The sequence below is a fragment of the Aricia agestis genome, chromosome Z, assembly GCF_905147365.1.
Source record: "Aricia agestis chromosome Z, ilAriAges1.1, whole genome shotgun sequence".
NCBI lineage: Eukaryota > Metazoa > Arthropoda > Insecta > Lepidoptera > Lycaenidae > Aricia > Aricia agestis.
The window spans coordinates 21571548-21587407 of record NC_056428.1 but is presented as its reverse complement, the minus strand read 5'-3'; the positions used below and the strand labels follow the sequence as shown (position 1 = coordinate 21587407).

Below are 15860 nucleotides of genomic sequence, written 5' to 3'. Positions count from 1 at the left end.
CGGATCCCTAATTCAAAAAATGATCTATGAATACTCATAATATTTAAAAAAAAATCCAACAACATTCTACACGATGGGGTGGACGCGAAAAAAATAATTCATCCCCGCTTGATGTGTAAAGAAGGTACCTACCATAAAAAAAAATTTAAAGATTTCATGTACCATTTTGTCGGCATCATTAATATGTCCATTCAACCATTCATGCTAAATTACAGCTTTGTAGGTCCTATAGTCTCTGAGCAAAACCGCGGACAGACAGACAGACAGACAAACAGACAGACAGACAGACAGACAGACAGACGGACAGACAGACGGACAGACAGACGGACATACGGACGGACAGACCGAAACTATAAGGGTACCTTGTTGACTACGGAACCCCTTAAAATGAGCGCATATAATTAGATGCGCAAAAATAGAATATATTAACGCTACGCAGTATTTGCTACTATGGTATTGCCAAAAAGGATGACGAAATAGCAATTACCAAATACCAGTAATATATTTTAATTTACCAAATAAAGTCAAAGTATAACGACTTAACGGAACTGATCCAATAAACGCACTATAACCAACCAATTTGAAATGAAATGCAATTGTGTTACGGCATCCAGCGGGCCTAATCGAATGCGTTGTTTTGGAACGGTAGTGAAATAGTTATTATACAGGTACAAAAATTGGGTCTGCGACTAACGACGGTAGTAAAAAATCGATTTTATTATACCGTAGCAGAGTTGTAAGTTCAGTAACGGAGCGGTAACGAGTAAGGTGTTGCACGCTCGAACGCTGCCGTCTATTGTGTCTTTTTGTTGACAATTCAGGTTTATTTAAGTGAAATAAAATAAATGGTCATCTCACTCGGTTGTCCAATCCGCTAGGTGTTAACTCGCGATGTGCTGTGTAAAAATGTGATATTGATACCACGAACTGCAAATATGGAGTTTATTAAATGTTTGACTGTGTTAGTGGTGTTTTTTGCTGACATCGATGCTGGTGGACATGAAAAACATCAGTAAGTTCTTTTGTTAAAAAACAATCTTAGTGGCTGAACATTAGAATGCTTGTTTTACATGTTTATCTTTTATGCAAGTCAAAGCCTACGGCGAATTTATTAAGGATGTTTTCAATACCTACTGCGTTTACGTTATTAATTTTAATAGCTTTTTGCTATAAAATTGTTGTTTAAAAAATATGTGTTTGGTGCTATGCGAATATTATTAACTATTTATTTCATTAAATATAAACAAAAACATAATATTTAGTTTCTCTATTTTATCCTTTAAGAATTATTTCTTTTTTTCAGTGACCACGTGAAAGTTCACTTACCAGAGTTCATCCATCATGATCACCACACCAAAGTCATAACCATCCACCATCATCATCACAAGCCGAAGGAGCATCATCATCACCATCATCACCACCACAAACCTCACGGACACGGCCACCATTATCATCACAAGAAATCATCAACACATCACGTTTCGAAAGGTCATTCAAGTGGGCACGGGCATAGCGGACATCATCACGGCCATCATCACGGCCATCAAGGGCACCATCACGGTCATCACGGGCACCATCAAGGCCATCACGGACATCATGGCCACGAGCACAAGCACCACGATCCAACGCCCACCTTCAACTACAATCCTCCAACGGTCAACTACGATCCTCCAACGGTTAACTACGATTCACCAGTGAGCTTCGAAGGTCCCTCGTACAGTCACGAGTATACGCCGTTCACTTCGTCTATCCCGAATATCCCTCATGCGCCCAAAGTGCACGGAGTAGTTCATACAGTTAAACAGGTGAAAGTCTTCGATTCGTTGCCCGGAGCTGTACCCGGTGCGGGCTTAGCTGGAACAGGGACCGGATACCAGGTGACAGAGGAGGGAAGTGACCATGAAGATGACGTGTTCACCTCCGTCAATACCTTACCACAATCTTTCTCTGGAACCTTCGGTTTTGTCAGGAACGCCGCCCCAGCCCAGGAAGACCCATTTGCGGATATACCACAGCAGAGCACAGCGCAGGTACAAAACCACGATCCTTTTGCTAGCCCCCAACCAACTTCGTACGACAATCTCGAAAACTTTTCGCAAAACGATCCATTTTCATCCGTAGCTCCAACGGCTGGTGGTTTACCAACTGCCGCTTCTTCCTTCAGATCGGACGCGGAATTCGATGGTAATGGTGGAAATATTAACGCTTTTGACGATCCAAGCAACATTATAGTCGGGAACGACATTGGCAGTACAGCTTTTCTTTCTGACGGCGGAAATGATGACTCACCCGTGTCTTTCTCGCGGGAAGCGGGAATCCAACAGACTATAAAAACAGGTGGAGTTGAAACTTTAGTATATTAGTTTCGTTTTATATATAATAGAGGATAATATGATTATCTGGGCAACGATAAATGTCTGACTTGAGCTATCCAATATTATATTAGTTTTGGTATAATAATTATTAATTTATACTACATATTGGTATTCTATCACTTGTTATTAGACGAACAATAATTTCAAAGTTACCATTAAATTAATTGTTATTTAGTTAGTACATAATATATATATACCGCCGTACTCAGAGACATTTAATTACGATTAACCTTCAATTCAATGAAGAGTTTGACAGATATTATATGGGGCTTATGTCAAAATTTTGAATTAATTACATCAATGTTCCACTCTGAGCGCGGCAGTTAACTTAATTTTTAATAGGCCATTATCTATAGTGCAACCAAAAATTACGTAATCGGTAGAAAGCTTAGTTGTATAATATATTGTATAAAATATTATATCTAGTTATTATCTACTATTACTTATATACTAATATAATCATCGTTAGGGTTTTATATCTTTGAATGTAAAGTTTCTACTATATTTAGTTTGTTACTAGTTGTTTAAGTTTTATCTGTCTTATTATTGTTGGTGTTTGTATTAAATTATTTCTAATCCAATTACTAGCAAAATCGTTAACATAATTTCATATATTTTATTTTAGTGTCGTGAAATAATCCTAATTTTAAACATAGTAGTTTACGACATTGCATTGTTTATATTATATCTTCTTCATTTTCTTATTCTGTTGTTGTTAATTTTTTCATAGGCACATTATATAAAATGTGGTTAATTGCGTAAGTTATTCATTATTATTACCCTACGAATAATAAAAACTAAGGAAGAGTAACTGTGTCAAAAAATTTGGCCATGAGTCGACAAAATGTGACCCGAATACATGCATACTTTATGCATTTACTCGGTACACAACATAGACTTAATATAGCATTATAGGTTTATGGTACACAATAATTTTTGTGTAAATATAGAAGTGACAATTAAATATTATGTCAACGGCTTTGATCCGTACATTTGAGTGTGTTTCAGCACTTCCTGATAAGTGACGAATAGGCTAGGGCCTGTTTCACCACTTTTTGATAAAGTGGCGAATAGGGTATTCACAACTTTTTTTACAGATTTTCCATACTTCACCTGTCAATTTAAGTGGTTGATAGCCTATTCGGCACTTATCAGGAAGTGGTGAAACAGGCCCTTAGTGTTTCGTTGTTATTGTCATATTAGTGTGCGAAAAGAAACCAATTTCAAAACAATTGAAGTATGAGAGTTACGTTTCCTTAGTTTTTATTATTCGTACTCGTATATAGTTATAACCAATATTGTCAAAAATAGGTCTGTTATAATTGCTTATGCAAAGCAATTGCCTTTTTTTCTTGCACAAGCTTTGAGTGTCGATGTCGTGACTAGGTCGGAAAAAATGTCAACTTCAGGCATACAAATGTCTGTAATTATGTCAACCAAAAAAAGCATACGACCACGCTCCAATTGTTAAACTTGTGTAACTGGAAACGTAACAGCAAATAGATAAAAGAATATGGATTGTGTAACATCTTTTGTATTTCCCCTTTTCTTTTGTTTTGTTTCCAATCAGCATTTGATTCCGCATATTATCGTATTATGTAATGTTACACATTCGAATAGGAATTATAGCTTTATTTCAGTAATTTGGAACTTACAAAAAAAAAACATAATAATACAATAATCTTTTTTTACTCTTATAAGCCTCCCATGATTTGGGTTGATTCGACAAAATATTTTTTATAAGTATACGTATATTTGAACTATCGCATGTGTTAAAATAATTTTTGCAAGTAAAATTATTATGCCTGCAGCTAATAATCTAAAATCTAAATCAAAATCAACATAGTTTTCATCTAAAATGTTTATTTTTTTTTCAAACAAGGTTGGTGGATCTAATATTACCATTTGCTACCTTCTAAAATAAAACTTCACTTGTTTACTACTTTACTTTTTTCTTTAGTCCCCGGGTTAGTTAGCCCGGTTCTTCTCGCCGGGCTAGTTCCTAAACCGGTGGTACGAGTAGGCAGCACGTAGGATGTTCTGAAAATATTTGTTTCTTTATTCAGAAATGAAACAATTTTCATTTTATTTATAATAATCATTTTTTATAAACATATCAGTTATCAGTTTTCCTAAGTCTACCGTAATATTATGTAGTGAATTGTTTGAACGAAAGCTACATCTATACCTACATTCTACAATATGAAAAGGCAATATGACAAACTCTTCAGATATTGTCTTTTTTGGATGCGCTAACCTCGGGTAACTGATTCGAATTTAAAAAATATTTTTGTTTTGGATAGTCCTTTTATAGAGGAAGGATTAGGCTACATAACATCACGCTGCGACCAATGTAGCGAAAAATCCAGAAAGAAAGACATTCTAGCAGGTACGTACAAACTACAGTATCAATCTAAGAAAAACTTATCAGTGGTCCAAACATGCTAGACATAAAAAAATCCCCATTTCATAAATATTCGAAAGCATGTCTGTCTGTGTATCTATATGTTACCTCTACACGCTTAAACCGCTGGACCGATAGATATGACATCTAAAAGGTAGACGAGACACTTGATACTTTGAGAAACCAGGAAGGATACAGGATTTTCTAATTTCTATTTGAGGCATTTATTTCGCCCAATCGAATCATGAAAGTGAAATTTCTTTGAAAAGGAATCGGAGACAACTTTTTGAGTGTTTCTGTCTCTACTCCTGAAATGATTTTGATCTTTTTTCTTGTGACCTAATTTAGAAGTTTTAAGATATAAAAATAACCTTTATTAACTGCTATAAGGTTTCAACGTGACTTAGCAAAAGAGATAATATTAGGTCCTTACATATGAAATTGGCGTTTTGCATGGGAGGAATAAAAAGTCGTTTTTTTTTTATAATATATTTAATTAATAGCTCCCACACCGGTTTCGGTGACGGTGGCCGGTTTCATTGAAACCAGGCCAGCTACGCAGGAGTAATTTTATAGTGCCCAAGTATGTGCGCAGTACACAATAGCACTCTCTTTTCTTTTACTCTCATAACCCAGTGGGACGGAAGACCGACACGACTGGCGAGAGATCAGGCGCAGGGCCGACTTTTTACATGCCCATCCGACGCATGGATCATCTTACTTGTCAGACAATCAGGTGATCAGCATCGTCCTAACCAAACTTGGAAATAACATGTTTCCAACGCGGGAATCGAACCCACGACCTCCGAGTCAAGAGCCGCGATCTATACCACTAGACCACGGAGGCGTTTATATTTATTTAATCAAAGTATGTACTATTGTTATCGATGCATTTTTGCCATGCTAAGGGTAGTTCTTTGATCCCTTTACTAAAAAAAAACGGAGGAACATAGGACTTCGAGTCCCGGGAAAGGACATAGGATAATTTTTATCCCGGAAAAATTTACAGATTTCGCATGATAAACTAATTTTGGCGCAACAGAGTTGCGGGCGTCATCTAGACTCTAGTTACTAGTACATTATAGGTCGTGATCTGTCGGCTGGGTTTGACATAATGCAACTAAATTACGTAGGTCCGCCATCTGCCTAGGAATCAACTTCTCTTATAGTACAGTAGAACAATGGCCACGCAGGCGTTGTGGACCCTAAAATGTCTATTACCATGACTAAAACACGTCAATTTTAGTCAAATTCGTAGGATAATGACAGGAAACTGTAACAGTAACTTGGACCATTGTTGTACTTGTAAAGGGTGAAAGCCAACTGAGCTTGAAGAAAATATTTATAAGTAGTTGGGTTTAGTAAGAACTACAGACCACGTATTTTTAACTTTATCTAGTATTTTTAGTTTTTTCAATAAAATTGCGGATAATTTTAATATTTAAAGTCAACATACCATTAATATGGGTCATAGGTACGAATAAAGTAATAGGTAACCTTTAACCTTACCTAGGTTGCTCATGGGATAGGTGATCTTATAATTCATTTTTATACTTGATAATAAACTAGGAATTTTGTTTGCGGGGGTCCCTAGTAGCAAAAACACGATATCTTAAAATTTTCTTGATAGAAAAAAATATAACAAAGATGTATTAATTCATTTCTTTTCAAAACTGTGTATTCAACTTAGTCAATATTTTAATAAATATCTAATATAAAAAAAAATTACAGAGAGATTGGACTAACGGATTTTCAAAAAGTTGAATATTTATTGAGTTAAACGAAAAATCGAAATAACTGACTTGGCGCCGATTCCGCGTCGTACTTTTTCACCTGGCAAATAAAAGACGGGCGTAAGTGTGAAGAGAGGAGAACAATGTTTGATTCTTTGCTTCAGCTCCAAAACATTATAATTTATGAGGAACTAAGAGTCTGCACACAATATCAATAATATACGTGTATGGTGGATTTTGCGATGATATAAACAATGGGCATTGTCCAAAAAAAAATCACATGTATTTTTTATATTTTTTTTCGTTAAAATAGGGCATTTTAAGAATATAAATTAAATAATTTTGAAATTCATTAGCCTATTTTTTTTTCAATATATTTTTAAAGTTTCGCTCTGACGTCATCATCGGCGGACAATTGACCTCTTCAGTATGTTTTAAATTTCCTTTCAATCTTATTTATAATGAAATGCTGGTTCATAAAATGCAAGTTCTCATTATGTGAAAACTGATACGAGAAGCTTACCAAAAGTTCGAAACGTAATGTTGATCGAATTTATTGCTAATTTAACGCCATTGAAGGTCAAACTAAGGTTAAACATATTTGTTCAAAAATATAAGTAACTAATGGATATTTTTTTCGTTTATATACAGAAAAACGATCACTGACCTTATTCCTTGAAATGTTTTTGTAATGAGCAAAATTAAAATAAAATGGACAATCCCCATTAATAAAATCGCTGTTTTTCAATGAACCTACATCACATAATACTGACTTTATGTATGCTTAATAGTTTTAACCGTTTACGAAATTCGCTTGAGTACGTAACTTTTTTTTACCTACTTTAATTAAGCGAATTTCGAATAATTATTCAAAATATATTTTCAGCAATTATTAGTCTTCAATAAAATTTTAAAACAATAGTAGCCCTAGCGTATGTGTCCTTAACACATGGCTTAGCATTTCCTACACTTGTGATTATATAGAAGGTATTACATTAAATTGTACTGAGTAAATGAAGTAGGTATAAAAATCCTATGTTAATATTATAATGCCCTAATAATTTATTTTATATACGTTTTAATTTAATTGCACGCCATTGTTATGACAGAATGTAAGAACTTAAGTAAAGAAATATCAACAACATTCTGGCAATAAAGACATTTAAGTTGAACTGAATTGAAAGGTATAATAAAATGCACGGTAAAAAAAGTAAAAATATATTAACAACAATAATACTGACTTATAACACGATTCACAACAGTTTTTTAAAAATATAATAACACTTACAATAATTTGAACGACAGGTTAAAAGTTATAACTATTCATGTTTTGTAAAGCTATCTAGAATCCTTTTAACAAACTGTATATTTTGTCAGTACTTAACATCTATGAGTAAAGAAAAATCTTTTTGTTTTTTATCCAGGAAATATTCAATGTAAATAATTGTAGTCCAAAAGACAGTAATTCTAGTTATCAAATTTCACACAAACTTTATTCACCTCGTGGTCTACAGCCTTAATCTGTTCCAACATAGGCCACATAAATTAAAAATTCTAACACTTTTGATTCAGCAGATAGAGAAGATTTAAGAGTAATTTACATTGATTTATACAGTGTCAAGTTACAATAATTGTAAATCTTTATACGACTTATCTAGTTTGATAAAACAAAAAAGCCCATTAAGGTAAAACTAATGGATTTCGTCTGTTAATAAAGAATTCAAGTTAGAAGAAAACGTTATAATTTCCCAATGAATAAGAATAAGAGAATAATATGATGGCAAGATAATTATATTACTTGTTATTTGTAAGATAACAATAAATCGTAGAAGTCTATTTTAATGCCCTTATTTTTTTATAAAGGTACTATTAGTATAATAATGCCAACCGCCTCCTAACGCTAAGTGGTACATATCCTTCACGATTTCACGAATTTTTGTGTGTCACGTTCGTCCTTAGGGCGTAAGAACTTTTGCAAAAAATTACTTTTTTTTAATGTGTTTGTTTTAAGAGATATTCGACCCGCAAATATCGCTAGGGAATACTTAGCGTTAGGAGACCGTTGATGAAAACAGGCACTAATCTTTCTTTACAAGAGAGCTGTTAGAACTTTGATAATATGAAGACATCACATTCAACAATCAAGAACATTCTATTCATTCATATAATATAAGTATATTATATGAATGAATGGAATGTTCTTGATGTAAGTACATACCCAGAAGAAAGAAGTCATAATCATAATTATACATTGCGATATATCCAAAGATTAATTAAAAAGATTATGTTGGTCTTGAGAGAGATACAAACTTTAAAATTAACCACCGTGGCTTTATAGTCATGTTGGCCATTTGGGTATATAGTTAGTAATCATCGGCATTATGAATTTCCTAGTTTCCTAATTACCACTTTAGCTTTAGGCACATTTATGGTTCAAGTATTGACCGATTTGGCTATGGTCGTACACTTATATCAGTAGAAAATGCTAAAATGTTGTTATTCTAGTACATACAGTCCTTTTTCACTGCGTTTAGAGATGTATACACTTGAGCGAATAATGATTTAATAGTAAGGTCTAGTAACCACTGTTGCTCGATAGTTTTAAGCAGAAATGGCTAACCGTTATTCTAGTTACTATTGTGCCTATAGCCTTATCTAGTGGAGTAAATTATAACAATAGTTTTTGCTTGAGTAAATAATGTAGTTTAATAGCCACTTTACTATAGCCATGTCAGAGCACTAGTAGCCTGACTTCAGTTTTGCCTACTTCAGTCGTCAGTAGCCACAATGGTTACTAACGGTTTTATTTAGTAGTTAGTTGTTTTTGCCCGAGTAAACAAAGCTTTATTATAGCCATGTCAGCCTGAGTGTCTAGTAGCCACTGTGACTGTAGCTTTACTACTTCAGTCGTCAGTAGCCACTATGGTTACTAACGGTTTTATTTAGTAGTTAGTTGTTTTTGCCCGAGTAAACAAAGCTTTATTATAGCCATGTCAGCCTGAGTGTCTACTCGTAGTAGCCACTGTGACTGTAGCTTTGCTACTTCAGTCGTCAGTAGCCACTATGGTTACTAACGGTTTTATTTAGTAGTTAGTTGTTTTTGCCCGAGTAAACAAAGCTTTATTATAGCCATGTCAGCCTGAGTGTCTAGTAGCCACTGTGACTGTAGCTTTACTACTTCAGTCGTCAGTAGCCACTATGGTTACTAACGGTTTTATTTAGTAGTTAGTTGTTTTTGCCCGAGTAAACAAAGCTTTATTATAGCCATGTCAGCCTGAGTGTCTACTCGTAGTAGCCACTGTGACTGTAGCTTTGCTACTTCAGTCGTCAGTAGCCACTATGGTTACTAACGGTTTTATTTAGTAGTTAGTTGTTTTTGCCCGAGTAAACAAAGCTTTATTATAGCCATGTCAGCCTGAGTGTCTACTCGTAGTAGCCACTGTGACTGTAGCTTTGCTACTTCAGTCGTCAGTAGCCACTATGGTTACTAACGGTTTTATTTATAGTTAGTCGTTTTTGCCCGAGTAAACAAAGTTAATAGTATAGTAGCTTTACTATAGCCATGTCAGCCTGAGTTTCTAGTAGCCACTGTGGCTGTAGTCGTCGTCGCTGAGCGCGTAGCCACCGTGGTCGCCAGCTTCGAAGCTGACGGGGGAGTCGTGGCCGTGGTCTTCCTCTGCAGCACCCCATCCGTGACCTGGAATCATGAGGACATCTTGTTAATCCATAAGTTTATATTATAAATGCGAACTGCGAAGGTGTGTCTGTCTGTCCGTCTGTCTGTCTGTCTGTCTATATGTCTATCTGTTCTACCTTTTCACGCCAAAACCACCGAACCGATTTTGCTGAAATTTCGTAGATGCTTTAAGTCCCAGGAAATGTACGGTAAACGAATTTGTCGCAACGGAGTTGCGGTGTCATCTAGTAAGTTATACATTATTATATATTTCAAAGAAGAAAGATTCGTTCGTTTGTTTGAGTCAAATAGTTTTTGAACACTGGATTGATTTTCACAAAATTAGACACGGATGTACGTTTGAAAAAGAAGGCGTGATAGAAGAATTGATAGTAGAGTATGAAATCATCAGTTTAATTAGGTCTCTTTTACTAATCACCCTACACCAAGAACGAAACCCTCATTCGTCCTTGGTGTAGGGTGAAAAAAGACAAACACCTTGTAATACTTTCGCTTATTACAAGGTGTTTGTCTGTCAAAAGCCTTTCTCACATAATAATATTTTATTTAAATAAAAATATCAAATCTATTGTGATGCCGTTCGTTGCGTATACGGAAAAGAAAAGGGCATTGTGCGTCACAACTCACAACTCACATCTGCGTCGCGGCAACACGTGATATACCTTCGCATTTCGCTACTGCAGCTCTTCTCAACGTACTATGCGACCTCGCAATAACAACGCAGAGCTGCGAAGACAAAACTCAACGCAACGGATCAATGTGACATCGTTCTAACGACGTAATTTTGACGACAACACAACTTAACTAGAGCAAAGCTTTCACCGGGAACATTAAAGATGCGATTTTAAGCATTTTACAATACTAGCTCCCTGACCGACGAGCGTTTGCGTGGATGCATTATAAATTATAGCATACGTATACACGACCATTGATATAAAGTTGTTTCAAAATAACCGGTAAAATCACTGGCAGGTGCTTAGACATTGTACACCAGGGGCGCGTTGTAATGCTCGGCTCTCCTCCTCAGTGCCGTAAACAGTATTTTTTGCGCCCTGTGCGAGCTTTTACAACTACGCCCTTGCTTTTTTAGATATTATATTATTACCCAAAGCAATGTATAGGTCTATTTTACTGTTGGAATCGTGCTCTAGGGGCGCAGCGGGAACTATTACCTATTATCGTGAGCAAACCAAAAAAATAATACTCCTGCCTGGTTTGGCAATTTTTGCGCCCTCCCAGAGTCTACGCCCTGTGCCTGGGCACCGGTGGCACCGCCCTATTTACGGCACTGCTCCTCCTTAATCTGATGTTATGCTCGACTCTACAACGTTATTCGTGCGAATGCTCCCGGTGAGGAAGCATTTATAAGCCACTTTGCTCTAGCTACGTTGTGTTGTCGCAGCGTCAAGGTTTTTTTTTCTTATGAAATAAGGGGGCAAACGAGCAAACGGGTCACCTGATGGAAAGCAACTTCCGTCGCCCATGGACACTCGCAGCATCAGAAGAGCTGCAGGTGCGTTGCCGGCCTTTTAAGAGGGAAAAGGATAATAGGGTAGGAGGTAGAATAGGGTAGGGATGGGAAGGGAAGGGAATAGGGGAGGGTAGGGAAGGGAATAGGGTAGGGGATGGGGCCTCCGGTAAACTCACTCACTCGGCGAAACACAGTGCAAGCGCTGTTTCACGCCGGTTTTCTGTGAGAATGTGGTATTTCGCCGGTCGAGCTGGCCCATTCGTGCCGAAGCATGGCTCCCCACGTCTAAACGTCGTTAGATCAATGTAAGAACTCAGCAACTGCGACAGTTCAATACGTAAGAACCCTGACGCTGCGACAACACAACGCATCGGAGCAATGTAGAGCTTAGACAAAATGATTCATACCTCCGCCAAAGTGTGGAGCAGCCTTAGGTTCGCCGTAGGTGTAACCTAGCACCTCATAATGATCATCGCCGCCCCCACCGCCGTGTTTGTGATGGACGTGCTTCACGATGGTGTGTTTGTGATGATGATGCTTGACGTACAGCGGTACGTGGATGACCACCTTTTTATGACCCCCGTGCCCGCCAGCTAATATGAGGGATGAGAGCTCGGCCACGCAGACCAGGAATAACTGGAAAATAGAAAAAAACGTAAATAATGTTTTTTTTTAATAAAATAAGTGGACAAACGAGCAAACGGATAACCTGTTGGAAAGCAACTACCGTCATACATGAACAGACGCACCATCAAAACGTGCAGGTACGTTGCCGACCTCTTGTTACATCAATTCAAAACTCTACACTTTGTCAACCATCGAGTGCTGCATTGGTTAGAGGTAGGGCGGAAGTAAAGAAAAAATCATAATTGATTGATTTTTTAGGTTTTGGCATTTTTAAGGTAGGGCATTATGATTTTAAGGTAGGGCATTGCCCCACAATGCCCCCCCCTAGCTACGGCCGTGTTACAACCTCCCGTAAGATAAATAAACCCTCTGGCACCGAGCCTGCGATGATGAATTATGACTAAGAACACTCTCGATTAAGTCACCTTTTAAACAAAAAAAAAAACAAATCAAAGTGGGTCTACTAGTTTGAATGCTGCATGTTAAGGGTAGACGCACATTGACAGACTGACAGATAGACACGTAAAACTTAACACCCCTCGTTTTGTCAATTAATTAAGGGTTGATAATGATATTATATTTTGAAATTGACAATTTTCCCATCGCAATTTAACAATTAATTTAAGTTCCTTAGAGCCAGTCCACACGGCGCGTTGCGTCAGCGTTGCGTCGACGCAGCGCTGCCGTTGCGTTGTTTTACATTCAAATAACCAAGGTATTCTCACGGCACGCTGTGTCGTCGCAACGCACACATCACGGACAGCAGCCCTCGAGATGAAACGGGAGGGGTGTTAACGCTTCGTAATAACGCTGCGATGACGCAGCGCCCGTGTGGCTATGGGTCCGCACCGTGATGAGGCGAGGCGAGGCGCGGTGCGGCATAAATTTGTATGGATTTGACAGATTTCAATTGCGTGAGACGTCTTGCGAATCTGTCAAATCCATATAAATTTGGAAATTCATCTACGCGTCGCGTTGCGGTCTGAATCAACCCTATGCGTCAAACGACAGCGCTGCGTCGACGCAACGCCGAGCCGTGTGGACTGGCTCTTAGGCTTGTAAAAAATCAAACAGCACACAAAAGAAAAAAGTTTGTCCCGATTTTAAAACACCATTGGATTTGTTCTGACATCACCGACCCTTAAAATTAAGCATTGCAAAATTATATTGACAGATAACTAGGTTTCAAAATATTTCGTTAACAAAAAATCGCCAGCAACATAAAATTATGATAAATCGCAATCGCACGCTTATTACAAAAGTAATTAAATCAACAGACAACTAGAAATCTTAATAATATTATGATTAAATTTAGTATATAGGGGGTTTCGGGGACGATACATCGATCTAGCTAGGAATCATTTTTAGAAAATGTCATTTTCATCAAATACCGAGCAAAGCTCGGTCAAATAGCTATATCAATTATTTCACATACTTTTCTAAAAGAACAGTCTTGTGGCAGAAGAAAAATAGTAATTTTCCTTCGATTAAATCCTTTGAGAGAGTGTTAAAATATTATTATATTAAATGCACGCAAAGAGTTTTAATGATACCAAGCGAAAACTACGTTGTTTAATGAAGATTATGTCAAAAAATGTGTGGAGTGTAAGTTAAAAACCCTTTATTAAGTTTCTGCATTTAAGTAAATCATCATTTACCCCAAAAGTTTTTTTTACACTTTGTATAACAAATAACAATTTAGTAATACACAAATCGCGAAAACCTTTTGTTGTGTAACCCGACTATTTTTAAAAGACACTCCACCTCTCACTTTTGGTTCTTTATTTTCGTCTACATAGAACCGACGAAAGTTCCGGTATATTTTTTATCAGTAACTCAGTTATTAAATGTATTAAGTATAACCTGCCTAGGGCTGTCAGAAAAAATACCGAAAAATTCAGCTGGAGATTTGAAAAGCATAAGAACCAAGATAATATCTGGTTTTAAATATGGGAAAATGAATAAATCGAATGCACAAAGTGATTTTTTATGTAATTAAGAAGATAGACCACACACCATCTACATGATTGAAATAATAATATCAAAATCTTGGATACTTTTGTGTGAGGTGGCAGCCCTAAATCTCCCCTGTGTCCACTGTGTCCATTAGTACACGTAGCAACATAATAACAGAGATATATTATAGGATTTTATACGCGTAAAGCGAACCGGTAAGTTATTACAATCATTTCCGACTGCCATTACCGAAAAAATTAAGTGCTTTAGCACCGATGTCCGAGATGTATTAAATTGTTTTAGCCACGAGTGTTGGAGATTTTCTAACTTCTATCCAAAAGTTTCATGATTAAATATCTTCAACTTTTATGATTTTAATTTTGTCGCACTTGATATTGTTATATTTTACATATTATGTAAGTATTAATATATATTGTTTTCATGTGTAAAATTAATACATACCAAAAATCGCGCAGCCATTTCGAAATTGCGACGGCAAACTATTCACTAGAAACGCTAGAAGGTGTATGTTATAGAAATAACTACAAAGCTCTTTTTATATTACGACGTGATAGCGTTTCGCGACATTGCCTCTCTGTACCTTCGATCTAATCCACATCAATCAAGCACCAACAGAAAATACACCTTAATATTGTATTGTAAAGTTGAAAGTTCTTCGGCGATTGGATTTATTCGAATTTTCTATAAACATGCACCGAGGTAATGAAAATTGCACCGTTATTTGAGGTGGTAAGTTCCAAATTAGTTTGTAGTGGAATTAGGTGGTTATAAGTGAAAATGTAGATCTGATGGTAAGGAGGTGGTAGATTTGAACCATTTATTGGGGAGAGGTTGTACGGAGAATCCAAAAGTTGGCCAAGTAAGTACCATAAATAAATAAAATTATTGATTAATACCACATTAATTAATTGAAAATTATTGGATTTTATCATAATAATCAGGGTGAGCGAAGCGAGCCCTAGTTATCCCACAACCTGAACATTTTGTGATACACTTTACGGAAAAACTATAACGCCTATGGATTTGTGTTTTAACGCAGTAATTTTTATTTATACGTAGATGTGTTATCATCAGTCAGTCAAGGTATGACGAGTGACGACGCGAGCCCTCACAATTAAGCTCGGATTTTAGCTAGTATTAATAATAAAGGGTATGATTATTATGCCCTGGCTGACTGAAAGTATCTTCGTACCAAAATTTATCAAAATAAGGTCAGTGGCTTAGTCATTAAATGGTAACAGATAGACAAAAAGTTGAACTTTCGCATAATCAGGGCGAGCGAAGCGAGCCCTAGTATGTCCCACGGTCTGAACATTTTGTATTACACTTTATGGAAAAACTATCACGCTTATTGACTTGTGCTTTTACATAGTAATTTTTATTGATATGTAGATATGTGTTATCATCAGTCAGTCAAGGTTTTTATACGAAGATTTGTTATCACCAGTCATTCAAAGTGTGACTACGCGAGCCCTCACAAAGCTCAGCTTTTAGCTAGTTATTATAGTTGTTATTAATAAATATAGCTGATGTTCCAATCATTTGTAGAGTCTATGATTTATTTACTCAATACTCT

The 15860-nt window shown here is 36.5% G+C and overlaps 2 protein-coding genes across 2 annotated transcripts; one reads left to right on the top strand and one right to left on the bottom strand.

Moving 5' to 3' along the window:
* Positions 1-935: 935 nt before the first annotated feature.
* Positions 936-2363, top strand: LOC121739382 (la-related protein Larp4B-like). The gene is made up of 3 exons (XM_042131822.1): positions 936-1012; positions 1304-1694; positions 1728-2363. The coding sequence occupies exons 1-3, from the start codon at positions 936-938 to the stop codon at positions 2361-2363; spliced, it is 1104 nt and encodes a 367-aa protein (XP_041987756.1).
* A 7727-nt stretch (positions 2364-10090) lies between these two features.
* Positions 10091-14743, bottom strand: LOC121739326. The gene is made up of 3 exons (XM_042131718.1): positions 14726-14743; positions 12088-12316; positions 10091-10209 (listed from the first exon to the last, which is right to left on the bottom strand). Exons 1-3 carry the CDS (start codon positions 14741-14743, stop codon positions 10091-10093), a joined length of 366 nt encoding a protein of 121 aa, XP_041987652.1.
* Between the last annotated feature and the right edge of the window lie 1117 nt (positions 14744-15860).

What these genes read in the sequence shown, in the direction of transcription:
- LOC121739382 (XM_042131822.1), top strand. Translation starts at nt 936, where the DNA reads ATGGAGTTTATTAAATGTTTGACTGTGTTAGTGGTGTTTTTTGCTGAC. An exon ending in GGTGGACATGAAAAACATCA is followed by an intron (nt 1,013 to 1,303) that starts GTAAGTTCTTTT and finishes TCTTTTTTTCAG; the next exon opens with TGACCACGTGAAAGTTCACT. An exon ending in CGGTTAACTACGATTCACCA is followed by an intron (nt 1,695 to 1,727) that starts GTGAGCTTCGAA and finishes TACAGTCACGAG; the next exon opens with TATACGCCGTTCACTTCGTC.
- LOC121739326 (XM_042131718.1), bottom strand. An exon ending in TGCTCCACACTTTGGCGGAG is followed by an intron (nt 10,210 to 12,087) that starts GTATGAATCATT and finishes TCATGATTCCAG; the next exon opens with GTCACGGATGGGGTGCTGCA.